General features: G+C 38.7%; 1 protein-coding gene across 4 annotated transcripts in view; it reads right to left on the bottom strand.

Moving 5' to 3' along the window:
* Positions 1-3,702: 3,702 nt before the first annotated feature.
* The window catches only part of CENPE (centromere protein E), an 86,584-nt gene continuing 64,858 nt past the window's right edge, over positions 3,703-25,428 (bottom strand). For all 4 annotated transcript variants that reach the window (XM_069094640.1, XM_069094659.1, XM_069094649.1 and 1 more), the window contains 11 exons: positions 24,221-24,451; positions 22,823-23,023; positions 21,043-21,249; positions 19,169-19,390; positions 17,297-17,443; positions 14,536-14,636; positions 12,556-12,653; positions 9,738-9,921; positions 7,331-7,614; positions 6,242-6,277; positions 3,703-4,533 (listed from right to left, as the gene is read on the bottom strand). In XM_069094640.1, the coding sequence (XP_068950741.1) occupies positions 4,445-4,533; positions 6,242-6,277; positions 7,331-7,614; positions 9,738-9,921; positions 12,556-12,653; positions 14,536-14,636; positions 17,297-17,443; positions 19,169-19,390; positions 21,043-21,249; positions 22,823-23,023; positions 24,221-24,451 (1,800 nt within the window). In that variant the 3' untranslated portion in view covers positions 3,703-4,444. The remainder of the gene's footprint in view (positions 4,534-6,241; positions 6,278-7,330; positions 7,615-9,737; positions 9,922-12,555; positions 12,654-14,535; positions 14,637-17,296; positions 17,444-19,168; positions 19,391-21,042; positions 21,250-22,822; positions 23,024-24,220; positions 24,452-25,428) is intronic.

Consider the following 25,428-nt stretch of genomic DNA (forward strand, 5'->3'; position numbering starts at 1 on the left):
TGTAGTGACAACGTGGCTGAGTGTCCTAGTTAAACAATAACAAAAAGAGTGAGCAAAAAAGAATTAACCCAACCATAAATAGTTATTATGGAATAAAAGATACTGGAGCTATAAAAGCCACATCTACTTCCAAGAAAAAGGTCAAATGGTTACAAGGCCATCCTGAATGAAAATAAATGGACATTTAATGAATTTCATGACTTTCAGGTTATTTGTGATAAAAGACTAGAACTCAATGGAAAATAAGACATAAGATCCAGAAGATCAGGGATTTTTTTTTTTAAAGCAATCATGGTTAAGTAACTTGCTCAAGGTTACACGGACAGTTATTTCTGGGTGTGGTGCTGAGTATCTAAGCCCGGATTTGATCCAGGTCATCCCAACACTGGAGCCGGTGCTCTTACTCGCTGAGCCACCTGGCCGCCACAAAGATCAGGGATTTTTAAAAGCCAAATTTTTAAGTTTGAAGGGAAGAATGATGCTCCTGCTCCCTTTAGGTCTGATATCACTGGAACCAAGAGAATATCTTTCCTCCAGGCATTTGTAAGAAATAAAGGTAGATTTGGAGCCAGAGGCCTTGGGTTCAAAACCAAGCTTTATTTGTTACTTATGTGACCTTTGACAAATCACTTCACTTATCTAAAACTGAGTTTCCTCATGTGTATAATGGAGACTTTTGGGCTCGAAGCTCCTTGTGAATTCATTGATCCAGCACTGGCCAAAGACTGTCCCACTTGACTTGGACCACATTCCCTCCTTTCTTTCTGTCTTTTCTGAATCCAGAGGTTTCAAGGCTCAGCTTGGGTGAAACCTCTTATGGTATGCTTTATGATGTAACCCATGGTTTTTCTCATGGAAAAGAGGAGGTAGACATAGACTCACATGGGTACAGCCACAGGTGGAAAAGGAACTCTGCGCCTCTCAAGTCAATTGACACCAATAGAGCAAGTACTGGTCAAGATTCATCAGAACCCAGTGGCTTCACAGATCTGCTTCTTGATGATGGACATGACAACAACACACAGATTGAGGAGGATACAGATCATAATTACTATATTTCCAGGACAAATGGGCCATTTGACTCCATGAGCCGGGATTTGTGGGTGAACATGGACCAAAGAGAAAAAGATAAAGTGAAGATTCATGGGATTTTGTCCAATACCCATTGGGCAAGCTGCACTACCCTGGCGATACCTGTGGACTACCTTGCCATGTCTCCTGGAAGATGCCTCAGCAGTAAGACAGCTAGCCAGATCATGTATCTACATTTACCACTTTTAATGCATGTAAATAACACTCACACGAACTGTCCTTGGCGGACGATCTGGAAGGGCAGTTACTACAAACAGGCACCTACTGGACTGCTTTATGGGAAATCACAGACTATGGGCAGAAAAAATGTTCTACAATGTTATTCTGTGAATGTCACCTTTGGATTTATTTCAGGTTTTACCCACTCAAAGGAACAGGATGTTTATTCAAAGAGCACCAACTTTTAATTATAAATGTCTAACTATGATTAAATGGAGACAAGTTTGCATGTATATGCATACACATCTATATGTGCAAAGAGTAAATCACATTTGCCCTGGAGTGCATTAAATTCTTTTTTTAAAATTATATTTTAGATTCAGACACCAGAACGAAAAATACAGAATAGAAAAAAGAAACAAAACCATATTGTAGAGTTAAATATTGGAACTTAAATACAAAGTAAGAAAGAGAAAAAAACATATGATGTGCATAGCAGAACATCAGAAAGGGTTCAAAATATGTAACAATAAATTTTCATTTCAAGAAAACCTTTACGATAAATATAATACATTGTGTTGAAAACTGTCCATCTTTTCTTTGCTTCCTTGCAAGTTTTCTTTTGGTTTTTGCAGTGTAGCTTTTTACTTTGTTTTTTTTTTTCCACTTCCCTCTACCTCCCCCACCTCCTCCCAAGGGTGTAATTAAGTTTGGATATGTTTCTCTATAGCTATAGATATATACATACACATATACATATATAGACATATACTTTCCCAATTTATCCTCTTGATCTTTGTTTTTTATGTTTGTGTCTATCTCGTTTCCTATTTCCTGACTCCTCTAATTTACTTCTACCTGCCACCTTGCCTTCCTGATATTTGCCTACCCCCCTCCAAGAATCACTCCCCTATCCTCCCATTCCCATAAATATAAACACCGTTCTATATCCCCCTTTTACCTATTCCCTCGTCCTCCCCTCTAAAAATCCCTTCCTCGTCCTCTCCTGCTCCCTATCCCTCTACCATCTAATTTCTTCTGAATTTAGAAGACTTTTATACTCTTCTAAATATATACGTATTGTTCCCTCTTAAACCCATTCCCAATGAAATTAGGTTACTAGAACTCCCAACCCTCCTCCTCCAGAAAGCATTAAATTCTTATATTGTTAAATGCTTTATAAAGATTTTTTTAAAGATGTAAAACATGTAATCTTTAAAAATCCCAATAAACTATTTAGTTGAAAAAAAAAAGATCCAGAAGAAACATAAGGTAAACATTAAGGACCAATTATAAGGGAATCAAGAAGATCAAATTGTTTACTACTTATATGGGAAAATGTTATCTGTATTCTTAAGAATGTTATCATTACTTGGGTAGTTTGAAAGAAAGGCTTGGGCTGATTCTAAAAAAATAAAATTGGTTAGGGGGAGGTAAAATGGAGCAATCATCTCATACAAACGAGTTGTGAATGGAAGCACTGTTACAGTGGAAGCAGGTGTGGGTGGAGGGCTGGTAGTGCTGAAACCATATTCTCATTGTAACTGGCTTTAAGAGGGGATAACATATCTAGAAAGTATAAAAATCTTATTCTAAATTTAGAAAAAAATAGGGTGGAGGGGGCAGGATAAGGAGAAGGTTTTAAAAGGGTGTATAGATTAAGAAGTAGGAGGGTGAGATAATAAGGGAAGGATTTTTAGAGGGGCAGGGAGATTAAGAAATAGGAGGGTAAGGGGAAAGAATTAGGAAGGGATTGTTTAAAAGGGTGCTAATTAGGGGAGGTAGTGCTGGGAAGTAAATCAGACTTGTGAGGATGATTATAACCCTGAATGTGAATGGGATGAACTCACCCACTGACTGGGCATAGATTAATATATATGTTACACCAGTTACCAAGATTTGTCAGATTTTTAAGAATGTAAGTCATTCCCCAACTGATAAATGGTCAGAGCATATAAATAGGCAGTTTTTCAATGAAGAAATCAAAACTATATATAGTCATATGAAAAAATGCTCTAAATCATTATTGATAAGAAAAATGCAGATTAAAACCAACTTCAAGATGTCATCTTACATTTATCAGATTGGCTAAAACGAAAGAAAGGGAAAGCAACAAATGTTGGAGGGGATGTGCAAAAATTGGGACGCTCATTCCCTGATGGTGAAACTGTGAACTGATCCAACCATTCTGGAGAGCAATCTGCAATTATGCCCAAAGAGTTATCAAGAAATGACTTTGAATGACTAATTCATTTTCATAAATACTCAAATCAGCTACAATGAAGGAAGATGCTATCTATCTCTAGAGAAAAAAACTGCTAAATCGAAGTATGTATTGTATGGTTTTATATATATTTATATGTACATATACATTATTTTATCTAATGGTAGTCTTCTTTAGGGTGAGATGGTGAGGGAGGGAGAAAAAAAAGACTTAGAAGGAAACAGAAATGCAGGGCAGCTTTGAAAACAAGGAGCAGTATTTATTCCATAGTTTTTTTTTTTAAAACAGTGTGAAATGGACATTCATGGTTTTACATTTTATCTTCTTGTGCTATATACATGCAAATATAATTTTTTTTGTCTTTCTGTATTTAAGTTAAAAAAAAAGCTTGTATTCTAATACATACTTTAGACAGGCCTTTGATGATCAGTATTTATTGAATAGCTGCTTTTGTCATATGGGATATGTAAAGGAGAATTAACACACAATTCCTGTCATCATGGAGCTTAGATTCTAGAAGAGAAGGTAACATGAGTACAGATTTTATAACACAAGGTATAATATGAAAGGAAAAAAATTATATTACAATTTTACATGTGTACATTAAAAAAAAAAGATACAGATAAAATGATGACCATATAAATTGTCATCTTTCCTCCTGTTTAATTGCTCAGTCTGAGGAATTCCTTCCATAATTTGTATTCCACAGAAGCTCCTTTTAAATAAAATCTATTTAAAAAATATTCCAACATTTTAAAATGAAATAAGCGTTTTGATACCATTCTAATCAATTCTTTACTGATCCAGCACCTTGTTTCCTATTCGTTTATCCAGTAATATTAGTGGCACAGCGAGGCAAACAATAATAAAGTTTAACTAAACTATGATTGCAGTGGTTGGGATAATAATGTGAAACTACATCTCAGTGTTGTGAAGAACCTGGAATGTCCATAATGCATCAAAGTGACATTATTGGGTTCTACATTCTGGTGCATCTTTTCCTGAAGAAGTCTGCCATTGATCCAATAAAGAACCTGTATTTTCCTCTCTTGGAGTTTCTGTGAAAGAAAAAAAAAAACACCCCAAACACCTAAGCTTAATTATATTCAAAACATTATGTTACAAATATATGTACCTACAATCAAATTATAGTTGTGAAGGAGTTAAGTAAAGGGAAATTACAAAATTCAGATAAGATATTGACCCACAGAGAGCTTCTAGTCTAGTTGGGGGAAAACAAAAAAGATCTAATTCACAAATGTGCATGGTCAGTTTTTTAACATAAAATCTATCTGTGGGTAAAGGCTGTTACTAACCAAGGGGCAGATCAAGGAAAGTTTCCAAAAGGTGGTATTGGGGATGAGACTTAAAGATGGGAATGATGACAGAGCATTGAGCAAAACTGGAGCAAAGACACTAAACAAGGTGTGAGAAGAGGGTGTGTGTTGAGCAGATAGGGAACTGTCCATGAGGGAAGTAACAGGAGATAATATACGTAAGGTGAAATGATGCCAATTTGTGACGTGCCTCAAATGTCAGGCCAAAGAATTTGAGTTTCCCTTGGGAAGTGAACAGTCTTTGAGCATAGGGGTGATGGGAGCAGATTTCCCAGTAAAATGCAGGACATGAAAAGCAGAAGATAAGGGGAAGAGAGTGAAGGTGGGAAGATCTCCACAGGAAATATTGTACCAATGCAGCAGCAAATCATGAGGGTTGAAATGAGGGTGGTGGCTGTGCTCAGTAAGCCGAGAGAAAGGCTGTGAGACGTTTTGTGCTTCCTCCTTATGAGACTTTGGGCAAGCCTCCACCTCTCTGGACCTCATTTTCCTCACTTGTAAAGGGGTGTTGAGGCTTGATGGAACATACGTTTTCTACCAAGCTATCAACTGAAGTGATTATTCTGTGATCTAGAATCTTAAGAGACTGGATGAATGTGATACAAGAGAGAAGGAAGTATCTAATATAACCTCAAGGTTATGAAAATGGAAAATTAGGGAAATAAATGATGGTGCTGCAGATAGCTTTAGAGAAGGGTGGAAGAAAAGCCAGTTTGGAGCCTCAGTTTCAGACACATTAAGTCTGAAAATATTCATGGAAATGTCTTAGAAGCAGTAGAGATGTAGGTCTCGTACTCCAAAATGATACTGGGTTAGAGACGTTGACTTGGGTGTCACGTGCAGGGAGGGGGTGGTAATAACAATAACTGTAATTCTGATGATGTTTTATACTTTACAAAGTGCTTTACACACATTAGCTTATTTGAACCCCACAACCCTATGAAGTAGGTAGCAAGCACAGTTATCCTCAATTTACAAATGCAGAAACTGAGGCTTAGAAAGGTAATGTGCTCGTGTCTGTTTGGGATTTAAATCCAGGCATTCCCAACTCCAATACCAGTCCTCTAACTGCTATGTTTTAGTGCTCAAAGCCACTGGAGCAAATGAAATTGCCAAGAGAGAAGAGGCATGGCCTAGGACTGTTCATTGGGAAACAGCTCCATTAAAGGGGAGGCAAGAGGAGCCATCAGTAACAGTGTCAAAATCTGCTGAAGTCAAGGAGGTTGGGGGAAAAAAAAAAAAGACTATTGGGTTTGACAATCAGGTGTTCTCTGGTGACACCAGAGAAAGCATAAGGAGTAAGAGGTTGAGAAGAATGAAATTGCCATGAGAAGAAAGGAAGGGAGCAGGTGACTATTCAGCTGAAGTTTTAGAAATTCATGAACTTTTCTTCCCCCATTCATCTATTCCATGATAAACTGAAATTCACCTTTTGTCGGATCATTTGTAGAACTGAAAGCTATTTCTGTAAGGGAAAAAAAATAATACAAATTAGTAACTATCAAAAGTCTACTGAACCCCCCAGCTTAGACTGAACCCCACTAGTTTGTTTCATGGTAATTCAAGATATGATTACCTTTATATTATCTTTGCAAAAATAGCTTGCAAGTCAATTATTTAATATAACGAATCAATTGGGAGATTACAGGGGATGTTTGAACTTGTCATGATATTTCCCAAGCCTAAAAAACATCCAATTCTTTAACAGAATTTATTTGTACCTTTAAAAAAATGCTAATTACAAATGCTTCTTGACTATCTATGAAAGTAAGTACAACAGAATCTTTACTTAGTACCTTGCTTAATTTGTTAAGGTAGTTCGATTAACTGTATATACTTGAAAGTGATAAAATCACATTTAAGTCATTTTGTTAATTTATATTCTCATTAGTTTATATGAATCTTCCTCCCATGTATTCTTAGAGTTAAAAAAAAAATCCTCCAAAGCATGTCTATTATAGATTATCTATTTCTTGTCTTAAGAACATTTTGTCATCCCTTCATAAAGATAATTCAAAGTTGTGCTTTTTAGTTATTTTACTTAAATTAGCATAATTACCAGGAGACAAGTTTTAAGGAGAAACTGGTTATGTCTAAGCTTTCATTTGATAATGCTACCCTTTTTAGAGAAATAATGAAAAGTCAGTGCTTTGCAAACTTTAAAGCATTATATCCATCTGCATCTGTTGATTATCACTAATAAAAATAATCTTTAAAGATCCCAAGATCGTAAACAAAAACTGCTTCTCTGTCTATCAGGGTTATGAAAGGGTACAACGTTGGGAAATGTCTAGAGTTGAGAGGGTTAAGTGACACAAAGGATTCCCCACCGACTTGACCATCATTTGCTGTGATTTATTCTTATAGGGTGGAAAAAATGAAGTTTCTTGCATGGTATCATGAATTTGCTTGCTCAAATTTCTTGTCTAAACCTGCCATCTAAGGCCGAATAGTTAAAAAAAAAAAAGGCTAACATCTTAACCACTGTTTCTCCTCCTCCATCCACTGTATTACACACCTGGGAGTAGGCCTAGGCCGGAGTTGTCAAAATAGTTATTATGACAAGTGACGGGTAGAGACTTCGACCGCCCATCATATGCCCAAGAGTTTGGTGAATCCTTTGGTAAAGTTTCCTGTGAAGTCTGCTCTTTACATAGAGGTGACAAACATTGTCTCTTTAGGGATGTAATTTCTGTCAAGTTAGGAGATTTTGGAGAACGGACACGAGTGAGTTCTGGGGCTTCCTTTTTAAGGGCTCTCTCCCTCCATTTTTTGACTTCTCTGGTAAGATGAAAATTGTTGCTTAGAAAGAAAACAAAATGGGTAAGAACTTAACAATGAACAATGAAATGAAATGTACTTACGTTTACATATTAACCTCAATTGCATTCAAGCTTATTATTTAAGAAACTTTCATAGTCCAGAAAGTGAAAATAATTCTATAAATTGCCATAGGTTTCCCCCCTACCCCTTTGGAGACTTCTGATGTGACAAGCTAGTCCTAGCCAGTTCACTGGGACCAGATCTTTTAAGTTGCACATCTCTGTAGGCCATACAGTACACAGCACTAGAGAGAGACTCTCTTTAATTGCCATCCAATATATTTTCTTATTTTCTTTCCTAGGAGATGTGAACCAAAAAGGCGGTGACCTAGAAGAAGAATGTTATGTCATTGTGAGAGATAACATATCTCTCTATAGTACAGATAAAGAATGGGGAGAAATTGTAGGGAATGTGAGCCAGGGAGGCTGGCTGGTTTTTAGCTTGCCTGGAGTAGAATCTTAATTTCATCCTAAGTGTTATGTGGAGAATTTTCAGTAGTGTTTGGAAGTTATATATGAGTAAAAGATAAAAGCTCACCACATAATGGGACCTAAGTAAAACCGCACATTTCTAGATTACAGGGACAAACATAGTATGTACTAGCAGTGGGATCCACACTGTGATGATACAGAATTAAAGCCTGTATTAAGCAATTTAATTACTCTTTCTATGCATCTGATGGAAACCAATAAAAAGTATATAATTAATCATGACCTTTTGATATCTATTTCAAAAAGAAAAAAAATTTAAGAATTAAAATTTAAATCATAAAGAAGAATGAACTAGGCACAGAAATATAATTTCCTCCAAGGTTTGGCATATTGCATGACATTTTCTGAACCCTTGGAAGAAGAAAATATCGTTGACTCTTAAGAGTACAACGCTCCACCCCCCCATTAAAGAAAGCCTAACTTCTTATTGCAAAAGGGAGAAAATCATTATCAGAGCAGCCACAAATAATATTTTGTCTTTTTTTTTTTTTAAACAAAATCTTAGTTTAACCAAGTATTCCACTGTCTAAACATTTAGGCCTGATTAAAAGGATATATAACATTGATGTTTAAAAAAAAATCAACATCATCAAAATAACTTGAACTTAAACATCTATTCTAAGTTTCTAGTCTGTTGCTACTAATGGACCATCCTTATGCTAGATTAAGGTGCAGACCCTATTATCTTATCAATGTCTACCCTCTTTCCCACAGTAATTCAATTTTATGTTTGCTATGTAAATTTCAAGAGGAATAAAATATACTTTATAAAAGAGCTATGTGGAAAAGATGATTCCACTAAAATAAGGATAATTATAGAAAAAGCAGAAAACAGATATGGTTTTAATATGGTTGCCTAGATTACCAAGGGGACAGAAGAACAGGAGTCATAAACAGTTGCGGGAAAAGTAAACGTCCCTCTGGCCCAGTGTAATGCTGCACTTGGGAGTCTGGGGATAGCTGGGGTAGGTCTCCAAAACTGTCTAGATCTGTGACCCCAGTTATACCTCTGAGCCTCGATTTCCTCAACTAATACCTACCTCACAGGGTTGCTGTGAAAGTGAAAAAAGATACTTTATACTAAGTGCTATGTAAATGTCAGCTATTATAAAATCTTTCTGGCTGCAATAACATCTATGATTAGTTATTTACTGAAGAGCAAGGGAAATCAGCTTTCTGTCCTCATCCAACTGATTCAAGTGTTGTGCAATCAGAGCGCTGAGCAGGGAAACTTTGGAGGTTATCATCCTTGACTATGTCGCTTCTTCCTATTCCCAGTAGGTTTCCCAGAGCAGCTTCTATGCCGTCTTTGTTTTGTTTATAAACAAGTAGCTTTAGTACCAGACTGCACTTTGAGAAATGTTGGACCACATGGTGTCTTGAGATCCCTCACAGTTTTAACACCGGACGGCTCTCTTACAAATAAAGCATGTCAGCTTTGGGGTATTGAAACTGGCCGCGCAACAGTAGATTTCGAAATAGATGTTTCTACCCTCATCCCTAAAGCAGCAGCATTTGTAATGTGAGTTCTAGAATTTACCCGTTATTGGCAAAGAAATGGTTCAACTGCACCCAGTTGTAGTAACAATATTTTGCATGAGCAGCTCTTACCTTGACAGCTGACTCTGATGGTTCATCAGATATTCATTCTGTTGCTTTAACTTGCTAATCTCTCTCTCAAGCCTCACACGATCTGCTTTTAATATCAGTGCTTTTGTGCTCTGTACAATACCACTGCCGCCCCCACAGGTCAATGGTGTGTGGGAAGTCTGGGCAGAACCAGACGGCTCTATCACTGGTGAGGGAAACAAATGCATTTAAACCAGAAATCAGAGATGTTTTGTCTTGTGCAACGGTAGAATATAAAGAAACCACTCTGCTGGAGTTGGATATTCTACCGAGGAGTATCACATCAAATTGTGTCAGGACAGAAAGGCAAAAACCAGTGCCTGCTCTCATGGGCCACAGTCCAGCAACAACTATGTGCACACAAGGTCTACACAGGATTCATTTGGGGTAATCTCAGAGAGAAGGTACTAGCGCTGAACAGGACTGGGTAAAGGTTTTTGCAGAAGGTGAGATTTTAGCTGGGATCTGAAGGAAGCCAGGTGGCAAAGATGAAGGGGGAGAGAGTTCCAGGCAATGGGAGACAGAAAGAGAAATGCCCAGAGTTGGGAGGAGAGTGAAGCCAATGTCGGTGTATAGCAGAGTACATGGAGTAAGATTACATACTGGAAAGGAAGGAAAGGGGGCAGTATATAGAGGACTTTGAAAGCCAAAAATAGGAATTTGTATTTGATCTTAGAGATAACAGGAAACCACTGGAGGCAATATGGTCAGAGCTACATTTGAGGAAGAACAAATTTTCAGCAGAGTGGAAGATGGACTGGCATGGAGACACCTGAAGCAGGGAAATCTGCCAGCAAACTCTTGCTATGGGTAGACAGGAGCTGATGAGAGCCTGAGGTGGCTGCATTGTCACAGGAGAGCGTACAGGAGATCTTACTGAGGTGGGGCAGGATGGGGGTGTGATGGAGGCAGATTTCTGACCTGCCAAGTCTAACGGTCTTTTTTCAGTCCCAATCCTTCACAACCTACCTGCTGAATTTCACATTGTCCACTCCCCTCTCCTGTTAAGATACTGGCTCTTCTCTAGTATTTTTTATACTGCTTTCTCCTCATTTACATCCTAGCTGTCTGACTCCTCAGCCTCTTTGGCTAGCTCACCACCCATGTCACGCCCCAAACTATGAATATTCCCCACAGTTCTGTCCTGTGGCCGTGTCTCTTCTCTTCTTCCATATTCTCACTCATGGTAACCTGGTGAGTTTCCATGAGTTTAACTATCACCTCTATGCAGATGACTTTCAGAACCAGTTCCAGCCTTTCCCCTGAGCTACAGTCCTGCATCACCATTGGTCTATTGAACATTTCAGACTAGATATCCCAGAGATCTTAAAATCAACGAGTCTAAAATGGAATTGAGTATCTCACTTCCTAAGCCCTCCTCTCTGCACAACTTTCTTATTTCTGCGGCACCACTGTCCTTCTGGGCTGCCAGGCTCATTCTGTGGGCATTACACTGGATACCTCACATAGCCAATCAGTTCCTCAATCTACCTTTCTAACTCTTTGCATCTGTGCTATTGTCTCCACACACTTTCGCTAATAGCCTCAAGTCTCCCCCTATTGCAGTCTAGATCATGCTACACAGTGCTGCTGAAGTCATTTTATTTTTCTTAAGTACAGATCTGACTACTCTGTGACTCCCCTACTCAACCAACTTGAGTGGCTTCCTAATGAATGCCTTTAGGATAAAATACAGACTTCTCTATTTAGCTTTTGAGTCCTACGCAGTGTACCTTTTCGGCCTCATTTGACATGACTCCTCCCCTTTTGTATCTGAACTGGCTTGGCCTTCTCTGCCCTTCACATAAGACACTCCCTCCCTCTCTCATATCTGTGCCTTCATGCTGGCCAGCCTGCGAGGCTGGAATGAATGGGATCCTCCTTAGCCCTACCTCACAGAGATCCTCTCCTTCTTGGAGAGATGGCTGAGGCATCGTATTCTGCTGGAAACCTTTTCTGACCTCTCTAGCTGCAAGAGCCCCCTTTCCCAAAGTACCACAGACTGAACCACTCTGTACATGTGCATGTTAACTTTAGATTTATGCCTTATGTTTCTATAGGTACCTGCTATCTCTCTCAGTAGATGTGTGCTCAAAACCAGTAGGGATTGTCTTATTCTTTGGGCTTTCTAAAGCCCCAGGGCCAGCACACAACAGGTGTGTAATAAATACGTGATTTCTCACGTGTGCTTAAATTTCCTACGTTTACTATTACACAGGCTATGATAAACTAAGGAAAATGACATCAGTTCAAATAAAGATGACAACAGAATGGTATAGATTACATTATTAATAGTTACTGTGTTTCCCCGATAATAAGACCTATCCCGAAAATAAGCCCTATTGAGATTGCTACTGTAGTGAAGGTGATCCCCTGTGCTACACGCTACATTACGGTACCCTCTGTATGCACCGCCTCCCCCCCCATGAAACGCACACTGCGCTCCGAGCTGCATCCAATCAGAGCTGCAGGAGTGAGCGCGTCATCCTGTTCTTCCCCAGTGATTTGCTTGCTGGCGCCATTGAGAGCAGTGCCGCGGAGGAGAGCTGAGGCAGGACAACATAAGCACTCCCCTGAAATTAAGCCCTCTGGTGTTTTTCTTTCCAAAAAAATTAATAAGACAGTGTCTTATTCTCGGGGAAACACGGTATTGACCAATGAAGGAAATCAGCCCAGTTTGTTTTAAACTCTAGCATTTTCCAACATCATTGCAGCCTCCTGAAGCAGATATAAAATGTAACGAGAGAGAGGAAATAAACACACGAGAGAAGGGATCCAAACATCTCCACTCTGTACTTACTCGAGACATCATTACACTGTTGGGCTCTTCTAAGATTTTCCTTCAGTTGGCTTATAATTTCTTCCTGATGCTCTATTACGGCAGTTTTAGAAGCAATTCTAATAAAGGATCATAAAGGAAAGCAAATAATAAGTAATAACACTAGTCCAATAAATTGGCAGTAAGTCGCAGCAGTGAAGGAATAAGTATAATGGTAGTAACCCTGTGCTCATGACCTCATATCTCTTAAAAACAAAACATCCAAGCATATTTTTATCTTTTCAATATTATGGCACAAATTCTTTGGCCCTCTCTTTGTTCTTTGCTTCTGCCCAGTCCTGGGCTGTTGTGGTTTAGTGAAGAGAGTCGGCCTTCGAGTCAGGAAGACTTGGGTGCAAGGACTGCCTCTGGTGACACTTAGTAGCTGTGTGACCTTGGCCAAGTCACTTGTGTTCTAGGCAACTCACTGAGACTGTTGGTTGCAGGACGGCATTGCATTGGTAGAGAGAGTTCCTCCCAGTCCAGGTCCCCATACCAATGAAGTCACAAGCAGTCTTTTCTTATGTCCTTTTCAGCCCAGATTCTAGAAAGTATGGTCTGCTCTACTTTTTCTCCTCTCACTTAAAAATAAGAATTCAAAATGCCTTAATTTTTAATGAGTCGTACCAGTGCCATAATTTACAGAATGATATGCTTGATGTGGTGAAAAGAAGCCACGAGGAATGGCATCCGGCTGACGTCAAGGCGCATGAATCATGAGCTTCACTCTTAGCGAATGATGGCTAGGGCCATCTTGTCACCGCAGGTCTTCCTGTCTATGCTGCTGCCACTCTTCAGACTGGGGAGCGCCATCTTTCTGTAGCTCCTCCCCCTCCCGTGACCCCCAAGGCAATGCCCATTATATCTGGGACCTTTCTATGAAGATGGTTCCCATGTCTCCTGAGATCCAGCCCCTTATCCCCAGCCACCTTCCCCATGTTCTTGTTTACTTTTCAGGGCACGGTGGATACTCAACCTCTGTATCACCTTCAACTTCACCTTACATGTCTCATCAGCCGACATCTCTTGCCATTTCCACTTCCAGACCTTTCTCTGAGATACTTTCCACTTCTTGTTACTGGGTTGCTTTTTGACCCTATTTGGGGTTTTCTTGGCAAAGATACTACAGTGGTTTGCCATTTCCTTCTCCAGCTCATTTTACAGATGAAGAACTGAGGCAAACAGAGTTAAGTGACTTGCCCAGGATCACACAGCTAGGAAGTATCTGAGGCCAGATTTGAGCTGGGCCTGGAGATAGGAAGACTCATCTTCCTGAATTCAAATCCTGATTCAGACACATACTCGCTGTGTGACCGTGGGTAAGTTACATAACTGTTTGCCTCAGTTTCTTATGTATAAAATGAACTGGAGACAGAAATGGTAAACTACTCTAGTATCTTTGCCAAGAAAACTACAAATGATACAACTGAAAAACCACAGAACAGTAACAATAGATAATTTCATGTATAAAAATGAGGATCATCTCTAGCTTTCTTATGTAACATAAAGTAGGGGGCATAATCAACATTACTTACATTGGCTTGAAGATCTGATTAGGATTCAGATTTGTCTTTAAATAATGAAGGGATAAAGTATTATTTTTAAGCCACAGATATGACAACAGCTCTTTGAGAAAGAGGTGTGATCTTTGCCATAGACAACCAATAAAAAGTATATAATGGCTACCTTTTCTTTTACCAGTTATGCTAGGTAAATCTGTGTCTAAAAATTCAAAACTTAATACTACTTTTTTTTTGCGGGGGGGAGAGGGGAAGGCAGGGCAATTGGGATTAAGTGACTTGGCCAAGGTCACAGGCCTAGTGTTAGGCGTCTGAAGCCAGATTTGAACTCAGGTCCTCCTGACTCCAGGGCTGGTGCTCCATTCACTGCACCACCTAGCTGCCCCAAAACTTACCCTATTAAAACAATTATAGACTATGAGGAAAGAAACCAAAAACATACTCTTTTTCAAACTTCTTGGACTCATTCATTTTTTCCATGTTCAGCTTCACCAATTTCATCTTGAGACCATCAATTTCTTTGCTGGATACAGTTTTTATGTCCTTTTAGGAAATTCAAGGGGGAAGAAAAATCAAGAATCAGATCTGAGGAGTAGCTAGAATTTCAACAGCACTAAAAGACAATGCACATGTGTATGTATAAATGGACACACATATATATCCATTCTTTTTCTGGATTCCATAGCATCTTCCTTTATAGGATCTTTGCAGTTAAGTTGGGTATTTATAATAGAATGGCCTGGTTGCTCAAGGTTGTTCGTAAAACAATACTGCTGTTATGTATAACATGTTCTCTTGGTTCTACTAATTTTGTCCTTCATTATTTTGTGTAGGTCTTGCCATGCTTTTCTTTTCTTTTTGTGGAGGGGGGAAAGCAAGGCAGTTGAGGTTAAGTGATTTGCCCAAGGTCACACAGCTCTTAAGTTGTCAAGTACCTGAGGCTGGATTTGAACTCAGGTCCTCCTGACTTCAGGATCAGTGCTTTATTCATTTAGTCACCTACCTGCCACTCTCCATGCTTTTCTAAAGTCACTGAGTTCATTGTTCCCTATAGCAGAGTAATATTCCATCATGAATACATACCACAATTTCAGGAGTGGGAACCTGCATCCTCCAGGGCACAAGTGGCCCTCTAGGTCCTCAAGTGCAGCCCTTTGAATGAATCCAAATTTCACAGAACCAATTTCCTTAGCAAAAGGATTTGTTCTATAAAACTTGGACTCAGTCAAAAGGTCACACTTGAGGACCTAGAAGGCCATACATGGCCTCAAGATCACAGGTTCCCTACCCCTGGTACAGGCAGTGTGTTAGCTCTTTGGGCATAATTCCAAATCTCTCTCCAAAAGGATTGGATTAGCTCACAGATTCACTAACAATGAATTAAGGTCCCAATTTTTCCACATCCCCTCCAACAATTATATAAGTATAAAATGGTATCTCAAGGTTGTTTTAATTTTTATTTCTCTAATCAATAATGATTGAGAGCATTTTTTCATGACTACAAATTGTTTTGATTTCTTCATTGGAAAACAGCCTACTCATATCCATTTATCAATTGGGGAATGACTCGCTTTCTTGTAGATTTGTCAAAATTCCTTATATATTTTAAATATGAGGCCTTTATCTGGGGAACTGTCTATGAAATTTCCCCCCAGTTTTCTGCTTTCCTTCTGATCTTGAGTATATTTGTTTTATTTATACAAAATCCTTTTAATTTAATGTAATCAAAATTATCCACTTTACATCTTACAACACTTTCTATCCCTTGTTTATTCATAAATTGTTCACCTATCCTGCCAGACTGCTTTCCAGTTTTCTTAACAATTTCTACCAAATAGTGAATTCTTATCTCCCAAACTTAAGTCTTTATATACTTGTCAAACATTGGGTTATTATATTTTTATAATATGTCTACTCTGTTCCACTGATCTACCTTTTTAGTAGCTAGTACAATAGTTTTGAAAATTACTGCCTTATAGTAGAGTTTAAGACAGGCCACTTGTAGCAAGCCAAAGGATTTCAGGCAGCCTGTGAAAAATGTAAGAGAAAATATCCTTTGCATGTAGAGGAAATCCTTTGGCCTTTGGGCAAGTAAGTCATAACAGCAAGTTGTGCAACCCTGGTTTAAGATCTGGTACTGCCAAACTTCCTTCCTTTACATTTTTTTCCCCATTAGTTCCTTGGATATTTTTGACCTTTAATTCATCCAAATGAATTTTATTATTGTTTTCTAGCTCCGTAAAATATTTTTTTTGGTAATTTGATTGGGACAACATTGAATATGTAGATTAATTTTGGTGAAAATTATAATTTTTATTATGTTGGCCCTGCCTACCTACAAACAATATTTCTCCCATCTGATTTTATTTGTACAAAGTTTTTTGCAGTTTTGTTCAGACAGACTCCTGGGTTTGTTTTGATAGGTATATTCCCAGGTATTTTATACCGTCTAGAATTATTTTAGATGAGGTATCTCTAGTTATCTCTTCCTGCAGGATTCTGTTGGTGATATATAAGAATGCTAATGATTTGTGAGGATTTACCTTATATCCTGCTACTTTACTAAAATTATTAATTATTTCATTTAACTTATTAGTTGAGTCTATAATAGGTATTTAAAAAAAAAAGGAAACTCCATTAGGATGTGCATGGAAGGGGAAAAGAATAGTTATTCTTGGAACTAGTAGTAATATCAATATTTAGTAGGAATTATACTTTTTTTTCCCAAATAAAAATGTAACTGGAGATGGGAAAAGGTGGGGATGAGGAACATGTTGGGAAAGGGGAGGAGAGGAAGAATGGGGAAAATTAACTCATGCAAATGGGATGTACAAGTAGAAATCTATACAACAAGAAGGAGGGAGTGGAGGGTGTGGGAGCAGGTGACACTTTAATCTCTTTCTCATCTGAAGTGGTCCAAGGGACACAGACACAGATATCCAGACCCCCTTCCTATCCCCCCACACACCCATGTGCCACCTGCATGCCCTTCATCTAACAGGGAAATAGGAGGAAAAAGAGTTAAGGGGAAATCCCAATAGGTGGGGTGGTAGGAAGAAGAGAATCTGGAAGTGAAAATAAAGTTGATTTTTAAGCTAGAATGTTTTTGGTCTTTCATGGAAAAGGCAGTTTTAGAAATGGAGGCACACACCGTCCCCAAAGCTGGTTATGCAACAAGCAAGAAGCCTTCTCCAGGAGCTCACCTGACAGTTCTGCCCCGCTGGCTGCTCACTCTGAAGGTGTTTGTTACTCACAACTTGGGCCACTTCAAGGTTTTTCTGCATTTGACCAACTTCCTCTTGTTTATGCTTGTTTTCTTTGTCTTCATGAAATGCAGTTTCTTGGATTTCCTGCCGACAAAAGTTCACATTAAAATGATTCTTAGGAGGTATAAGGTAAAGAGAGAGCCAAAATAAAATGATGTACACTTAAAACAAAGCTGATGATATGTTCCACTTGGGAAGTATTTTTAAATAACTTTTACAACTTGGCATCAGCTGAAGCCAAAAAGTTGAGGAAAGTGGTCAAGTCTAATTTCTTACCTGGATGCCATGGTCCTTTTTCATATAAAGAAGCTGCTTTTTAAAAAATTTAAAGTAAAAATGAAGGAATATAGGTTTCTGTTACATTATTTAATGTAAAAGTAAGACATTGCTAGCTATCCACGTCATAGACACATATTAACAAGAGTACAAATTTTCGTTAAAGTGACTTCCTATAAAATAGAACTATGTTGCAAATTCCACTTATTTCACATATACTGTTAACCAAAAATAGTATCACCAGTCCATGAGACATTGTGTTGCCAGTAACAATACACTGATAAACTTTACTAATTTAGTACCTTGTAAATTAGTAGACTGTGTTTATCCTAGTAAAAAATTATATATTTAGGGGTGGCTAGTTGGCGCAGTAAAGAGCACTGGCCCTGGAGTCAGGAGGACCTGAATTCAAATCCGGCCTCAGATGCTTAACACAAAAACTAGCCGTGTGACCTTGGGCAAGTCACTTAACCCCAATTACCCTACCCCCCCCCTCCAAAAAGCAAAACAAAGAAACAAAAAAAGATATATTTATTTTGTATTTATTCTTTCTTCTCCCCAAAATTACAGTACATTTGAAAAAAAGAAATTTCAAACTTGCTTTTTTATACACTAAGAGTACCTTCAAGGACACTTAAATAAAAGAATAATCAGATTAAGAAGTATATATCCAGGAAAAAATCAATTACATTTACTGACTGCTGGTTGACACCAGATGTGATGTTATACTGGTTCATCTATATAGTTTATTGTATGTTTTTACCAGGGGAATTCTTGCCCAAAATTCCATAGTATATAAAAAGACTAGTTTACTCTATTCAATAGATCACAATTCCTTTCTGTTGGGGTACAAATTTAAAAAAACCAACTCGCAAGACTGTAATTTAAAATAAATTTAGCTTTCCAGAAAAGTGTAATTGAAACAAAGATTCTTTCTGCAATTAAGCAGGAAGCACCGTGATACATATACACATTAAGGAATGTCAAGGAAGTTTTCTTTTTAAGTTGCCATATTTTGCAGAAACACTGGACCCAGAGCATGCAGGAGGCCTTGAATACATCAAGGATGAAGCCCCACGTGGGCTGACATAATGTGTTGTTTGCATCCCAAGCTGGACTCCCTCCCTGTCCTCCCCTTTGGGAGGGGTTCTGTCCCCTTTTCCCCCACCTTTCCTGAACCTTTCCCCTTCCCATGCCCCCTCCCTTTAGGTGACTTCTGTGTTTCCTCCTCCTTCCTTTGTCCTACTGTCATAACTGTGCAAACTTCTGCAAAGATAGTGAATTCTTTGGGTTCCACATTCATGTTAATTTCTCTTGTAATAAACCTAGTTTTCACCTAAGTTTCCTGAAGTTATGACTGCTTGTTAGCAATATATACATATGAAAACACACACACACACACACACACACACACACACACACACACACACACTCTTGTTTATTTTAGAGAAAATCATGTAGGAATGAAACCCTAAAAGAAAGGCTGTAAGTTAAGTATAAACATGAGGTCAAACAGTGATTTGTTTTTTATACCTTCGTGGTCTGTCTTGTGTGTCTCAGCTTAAGATGATGTTTCTTATTTTCTCCTACAGTAAGAACATTCGGGTCATCTGATGGTAGAAGGGCAGTCTTTTTGGTTTGGAATGTCTTTACCATTTCTTCATTCTTGTCCTTCATTTGTCTCACTTCAAGTTCCCATTCTTTACATACAGCAACACTTCTGTCCTCAAACTCAGATGATTCATTCATAATGTCCTATCCAACCCAATTCAGCAAATGTTTATCAAGTGCATTGTGTTAAGTGAGTATTATTAAAAGGTCAAGATACTTTTCTTGAAATGATGGGGATACAAAGATGACACCCCCTTCCCCCAAACAAAAGGACAAAATTTCTGCCCTAAGAAGCTTATTATTAAGAGGGTCAGACGTATACAACAATTGTAATATGATAAAATAAAATACAACAATAGCAATAAAGTAATAAATAAAAAATAAATTGATAACGTGGTTTGCAGAGTAGCGTGGGTGATTAGAGGGAAAAGTGACTTAGTTTGGGGTGTGGAAGGGTTAAAGAAAGGGGGATATCATTAAGAGGATGACACAAACACTGGGTCCTGAAGGAGAAGAAATATCAGCAAGGAGAGCTAGGATGGACAGAGGGGTCCACTTGAGGTTTGCGGAACAATGAAGGGGCCAAGGAAGAGCTTGGGGAACAGCAAAGGCCTTGAAAACTCGGCTGAGCAATTTGTATTATACAGGAGGATGATTAGGGAGGTTGAATAACTTGCCTAAGTTTCCACAAGTATTAATGACAGAGCCAGGATGTGAACCCAGGCTCTCTGCCCACACACCCAGTACACATTCTAACTTTCCACATTGTTTCTCCAAGGAAGCCAGATCATCACACTTCAAGGCAGGGGGCTGAAGGATGAGAGGCTGAGTGTAGATAATTCTTTGTAACAGTGAAGGAGACCAAGAAAGATTTCCACAATGTATGTGGGACTAACAGCCACAATATCTCTTGAAGATATGCATGGGCAGAGAAAACCTCTACACTTGCGTGTGTGAGGATGTGATTGAGCGTTACAAGTGGCCAAATACACAGGTCATTTCAGTTGCTGCAAAGGGCATGACAATGCCACCATGAGCATATCTATCAGCAGGGTTCAAGAGGGCTAGAGAGCACTGATTATTGTATCCAGGGATAATGGCAAACTAAGTCATAAGTGAAGTAGAATGTTGTATTGTAGCCTGTACAGTGCACGCACTAATTAAAGAAGCACTAATTAAACTCAACTTCTAATCCTGTCAAGTCAAGAATCAAACTCCCGGATGGTGGTGATTATATAAAGGCAGAACAGCTCTCTGGGGCCTAGGCCTCAGAAGCCAGCTGGCCTTCCTTCTCACTTCCCTGTATACCCTAGTTTACGACAAGGATATACATTCTGGTAGCACCATCATGCCAATGAGCTTTGGGGGTACAGGAACATGCAGGTGGCTTGGGGAGGCATGGTACAGTGAGAAGGGCTCTGCATCTAGAATCAGAGTGCCTGGGTTTGCCTCCTGACTTTGTCACCTTTGTGACTTTGGGCAGTGAATCTCTCTGGTTTCTTCAGCTTGAAGGGATGGTACAAGGTAATCTCTTCCATGCTGCTTCGAGCTATAGATCTATGAGCCAATGTTCCCAGGAGCTTCAGGTACCACAACACAGTGGGGAAGAAACAGTAAGAGGGAATGAGATTTGTCCTCAATATTTTGCACACATGGACTTTGTTCCCTACTTTTAAAGACTACTAGCTGCATTCGTAATGTCACACACAAAGTGACTATATTATATAGAAGCATTTGTTGCATAAAGTAAATTTTTCATTAGGTATAAATAAAAATGGGGGAAAAATCACACTCACCTTTATTTTATTATGATACAAGTTATTCACATGAACAATCCTATCATTCTCCTCCCGTATTATTTTAAGGCTTTCCACATCAATATGTGTGCTTAAGCACATTTCCAGGGACAAGACAATGTCTTTCTTAGCATTTAGCAGTTGTTGGAATTCTGCTACCATGTTGTTGATATCATTTTGAGTCTCTGAAACATCCCTGAGAATTTGCTGTGTGGAGAAGAATATTAATTTCCTGAGTTCTGAGAAGACTTTATGTAATCATGCCATCAAATTTCATCACTGCTCTAAATGATATAAATGGAGGTCAATACCCAACTCAAATCCCTCAGATATCATAATATTTTAAGGTAAATTAAGAGTGTAATTCTAACGGGGAGAACTTAATCTAGTAATTTATAATATGTACTTTTGGCAGGGAACACGAGCTATATTGAACCTGCTTCTCCCAAACTCTAGCTGTCTGGTTTAAAATCTGCCAGAAATGTGCTATCATATCATAGAGAACCAGTGAGGTGAGGAGGCAGACGGGGGAGCGGGCAATGAAAGGGAAATGAAAAGGATCAGGGTTGAATCCTCACCCCTGTTGAAGGGGAGAGCAACTTACTTGTAAGATGAAGGGCATGGGCTAGACAATCTCCAGTGTCCTTTCTAACTCTAAATCCCAGCCCACATTAAAACAACAGGGTGACGAACCTTATGTTCATTTATCCACAGGGCCACTAAGGGGGAATACTAGCTCCATGAGGCTCCTCAAACCTGGAAAATGGGTGTTTCTGTGTGGAGACACAGTAGACGGATTCAAGGTGTTAAGGGTCCTCATGGACATGGGAACTTAAAGACAGATAAAAATAGTTTATTCTATTGTATTCAAAGATATTCTCACTTTTGACTAACTCTTATGATGACAATGGTACAATGCAAATACATCTAGAATTGGAACCAGTGAGTCTGGTACTTACTACTTGTATGACCTTGGCCATTTAACTTCTGCAGGTCTTATGTATAAGGTCCAGAGGGCTGGATGAGGTGTTTCCTAAGGTCCCTTCCAATTTAGAAGGGTTTAGATCCAATTTAGATCTATGTTAATAGTCTACATATCTTAAAGTCTTTAACATGTTTTTTTTAAAGCAATCAGGGTGAAGTAACTTGCTCAAGGTTACACGGCCAGTTATTTCTGGGTGTGGTGCTGAGTATCTGAGCCTGGATTTGATCCAGGTCATCCCGACACTGGAGCCAGTGCTCTTACTCACTGAGCCACCTGGCCGCCCCTTGTCTCTAACATTTTTAAAAGGAAACAGAATAACAGGGAAATTTTTTACTTTAACTCAAACTGGATTATTTTAAGCTCTACTATCAATATTCTTCTGGGTCTGGCTTTTTGTCTGACCCACATAGAGATTGGTATTGCCAGTCTAAGGGGTTAGGTGCTTGTTGAGAAGTAGGGCTATAGCTTTTGCTCATTGCTAGGACACACAGAAGGACAAGATCATAGGGATGTGAAACTCTTGAGCTCTGTAACTATGGATAAATTAGGCCTTGGAAAATATTTTGAAGAATTGTTGTTTTGTAAGTATAAAAGTCCTCATGAAAGAGCTATTTGGTCACTGTGCACTTGGGGAACTCTGAAATGAGGCCAATCGTTGCTTTCAATAATAGGGTTTAACAGGATATAGTTCTAAAAATCTTTTGCTTCTTTTTGTTTTCTGTTTTGTCCACATTAATAAATGCACTCCTATAAATACACAAAGCATTAAAAAAAATCCTTTTTAACAATTCATACCTCAATATGTAGATCCATCTTTTGGCTCAATTTTTTGTAGCCACTTAATTCCTGAGATCCTATCTCAGAGTGATGTTGAAGATGCTGTATTTTAATAAAAAAATCATTCTGCTTTTCTGCCTCCTCAATTAAGTCCATTTCAAATCTGTGGATGGTATTGTGATGCTCTCTCCTTATGTCTATAACACGCTTGAACACGCCCTAGCAGGAAGAAAAGGAAACAAATTAGGAAATTTGTTTCAGATAAGATGCAAGGATATTTATCCATTCCTTCAGTTTGTGAACTTGGAGCATATAAGATATGAGAGAAGATGGAATACATTCTTCTTCTAATTAGAAGAGTTCTACAACTGCAGAAGGATGTGAAGCCAAGGAACCAATACTAAAATCACACATAGAGTACAATTTGCTACTTTGGTGGCAGAAGTGGTATGGGAGGGCAGCACCAAGATGGCGGAGATAAGGCAGCCACTGACTTGAGCCCTTCCCGAACCCCTCCAAACACCTTTAAATAATGCCATAAAACAACTCCCGGAGGGGCAGGACCCACAAAAGAACAGGGTGAAACAATTACCCTGACAAAGACAACTGAGAAGGTCAACAGGAAAAGTCTGTCACACTGGGTGAGAGTAGCACAGTCCAGCACAGACCAGGCCCCAGCAAACCAGGACCAGGTCTTGGGAGTGATTGAATTAGCAGCAGCATCAGTAGCAGCTGCTTCTGGAACTTTCAGCCCCCAGGTAGTAAAGGGGCTGAGGATTACAGGGATCTCTTTGCTGGAACTGAGGGCAGGACTCTGTTGTTTTGCAAATACTCAGATACAGAGGCTGCAGTTGTTGTTGGCAATCCCAGGGTGAGGGGTACTGGCATAGCAGAACTTGCAGCAGCAACAGAGCAGGAAACCTCCTCACAGTTCCAGGGCACAAAAGAGTGCTTATGGTTGTTCACAGATCAGAGCACAGGCCAGGAGAGCAGTAAACACACACACCTCTTCTTAGAAGAACTAAAAATTTACAGGTCACTAGAAGTAGCTCTGAAAACAGCCACACAAAGTCCCTGAAGCTTGGGACAGTGTACCCTCCATCCTGAAAGCAGAGGCCCACTTTAACAAAGAGTCAAAAGTCAAGGAACAGACAGGAAAAATAAGCAAACAACATAAAAAAACTCTGATCACAGAAAGTTACTATGATGGCAAGGAAGATCAAAACATACTCAGAAGAAGACAAAGCCTCCAAGAAAAATATGAACTGGTCTCAGACCATATAGAATTCTAAAAAAGATTTTGAAAATCAGGTTAGAAAAAAAAAAAATAGAAAATCAAGGTAGGGGAAAAACTGGGAAGAGAAATGAGAGTGATGTAAGAAAATCATGAAAAAAGAGTCACATAGAAGCACATACCTCTAGCCTTTTCATAATGCACGTGCTACTTGAGTGGAGATCATTATTACATCTCCTGTTACTAGCTAGAAGTTTTCCAACAGCTTTAGCTTCCTGAGGAGTATGAGAAAGGCATGCTTGAACTTTGACCTGGAGCTGATTTTGATTTTCAAATGCCCTTTTCAAGTCAAGAGAAAGTCTGTTCAAGAGCTCACAGCGATTTTCTATCATAGTGTATTTCTTCAGAAGTTCCTAAAGAAAATTAGAATCACTTAGTTAAGACATGAGTTTATTTCCATCAAATACCTTAAAGAGCTTTATAAACAGTAGTTTTAATTCTTTCTGCAGGAGGAAAGTTATTAACAAGCCATTCCTGCTTTGAATCAAGAAACAAAATTATGGAAAAAAAAAAAACATCAGTTAGGTGCAAATAAATATAACCCTAATAGGTATATCTCTGATGATGAAAATTTTAATGCTGGTTAATATATCTCTACCATAGAAAAAAATTAAATTAATAACTTGTCTTTCTATTCCCTAAGGTAATTTGCCTTCTGACTTGCTTATTAAAGCAAGCATCTTGATAGCAGATTATAAGACTAATGAAATAGTACAAATTTTTTTTTATTTTACTGAGAGGGACCTAATAAGGAAGAGGATTTTTATAGGTAAATAAAAGCTTTCAGAATGGATGTGTAGACACATGTAGTTTAGGATACCCTAATTTTTTTAAACAAACTTGCAGCCTCCTGAAGCCTAAATCAGATAAAAATAAATGAAAAAATGTTTAACAAAATAAAAATTAAATACAACACAGATAGGGGCAACTAAATAGCCCAGTGGATGGAGTGCCAGGTTTGGCCTCAGGAAGACTCAACTTCGTGGTTTCAAATCTGGCCTAAGACACTTACTAGCTGTGTGACCCTGGGAAAGTCACTTGACCCAGTTTGCCTCTGTTTCTTCATCTGTCAAATGAACTGGAGAAAGAAATAGCAAACCACTCCAGTATCTTTGCCAAGAAAACCCCAAAATGGGGCAAAGAAAGTTGGACAGGACTGAATAACTACTTACAAGAACAACAAAGCTTAAGTGAGATTAATTGGTGGTTTTCTGAGACAATATGTGACTGCAGGGATTCATTTCTGCTTGATTTTGATACTACTGTCTCAGACCATATTTTAAGTTAACTACCCCTTCAGTGAAAAACTAATCACTCAGGAGGAAAACAC

This window comes from Petaurus breviceps, unplaced genomic scaffold, assembly GCF_028583685.1.
Source record: "Petaurus breviceps papuanus isolate PSGF00001 unplaced genomic scaffold, PetGlider_PUasm1.0 126, whole genome shotgun sequence".
NCBI classification, from domain to species: Eukaryota; Metazoa; Chordata; class Mammalia; order Diprotodontia; family Petauridae; genus Petaurus; species Petaurus breviceps.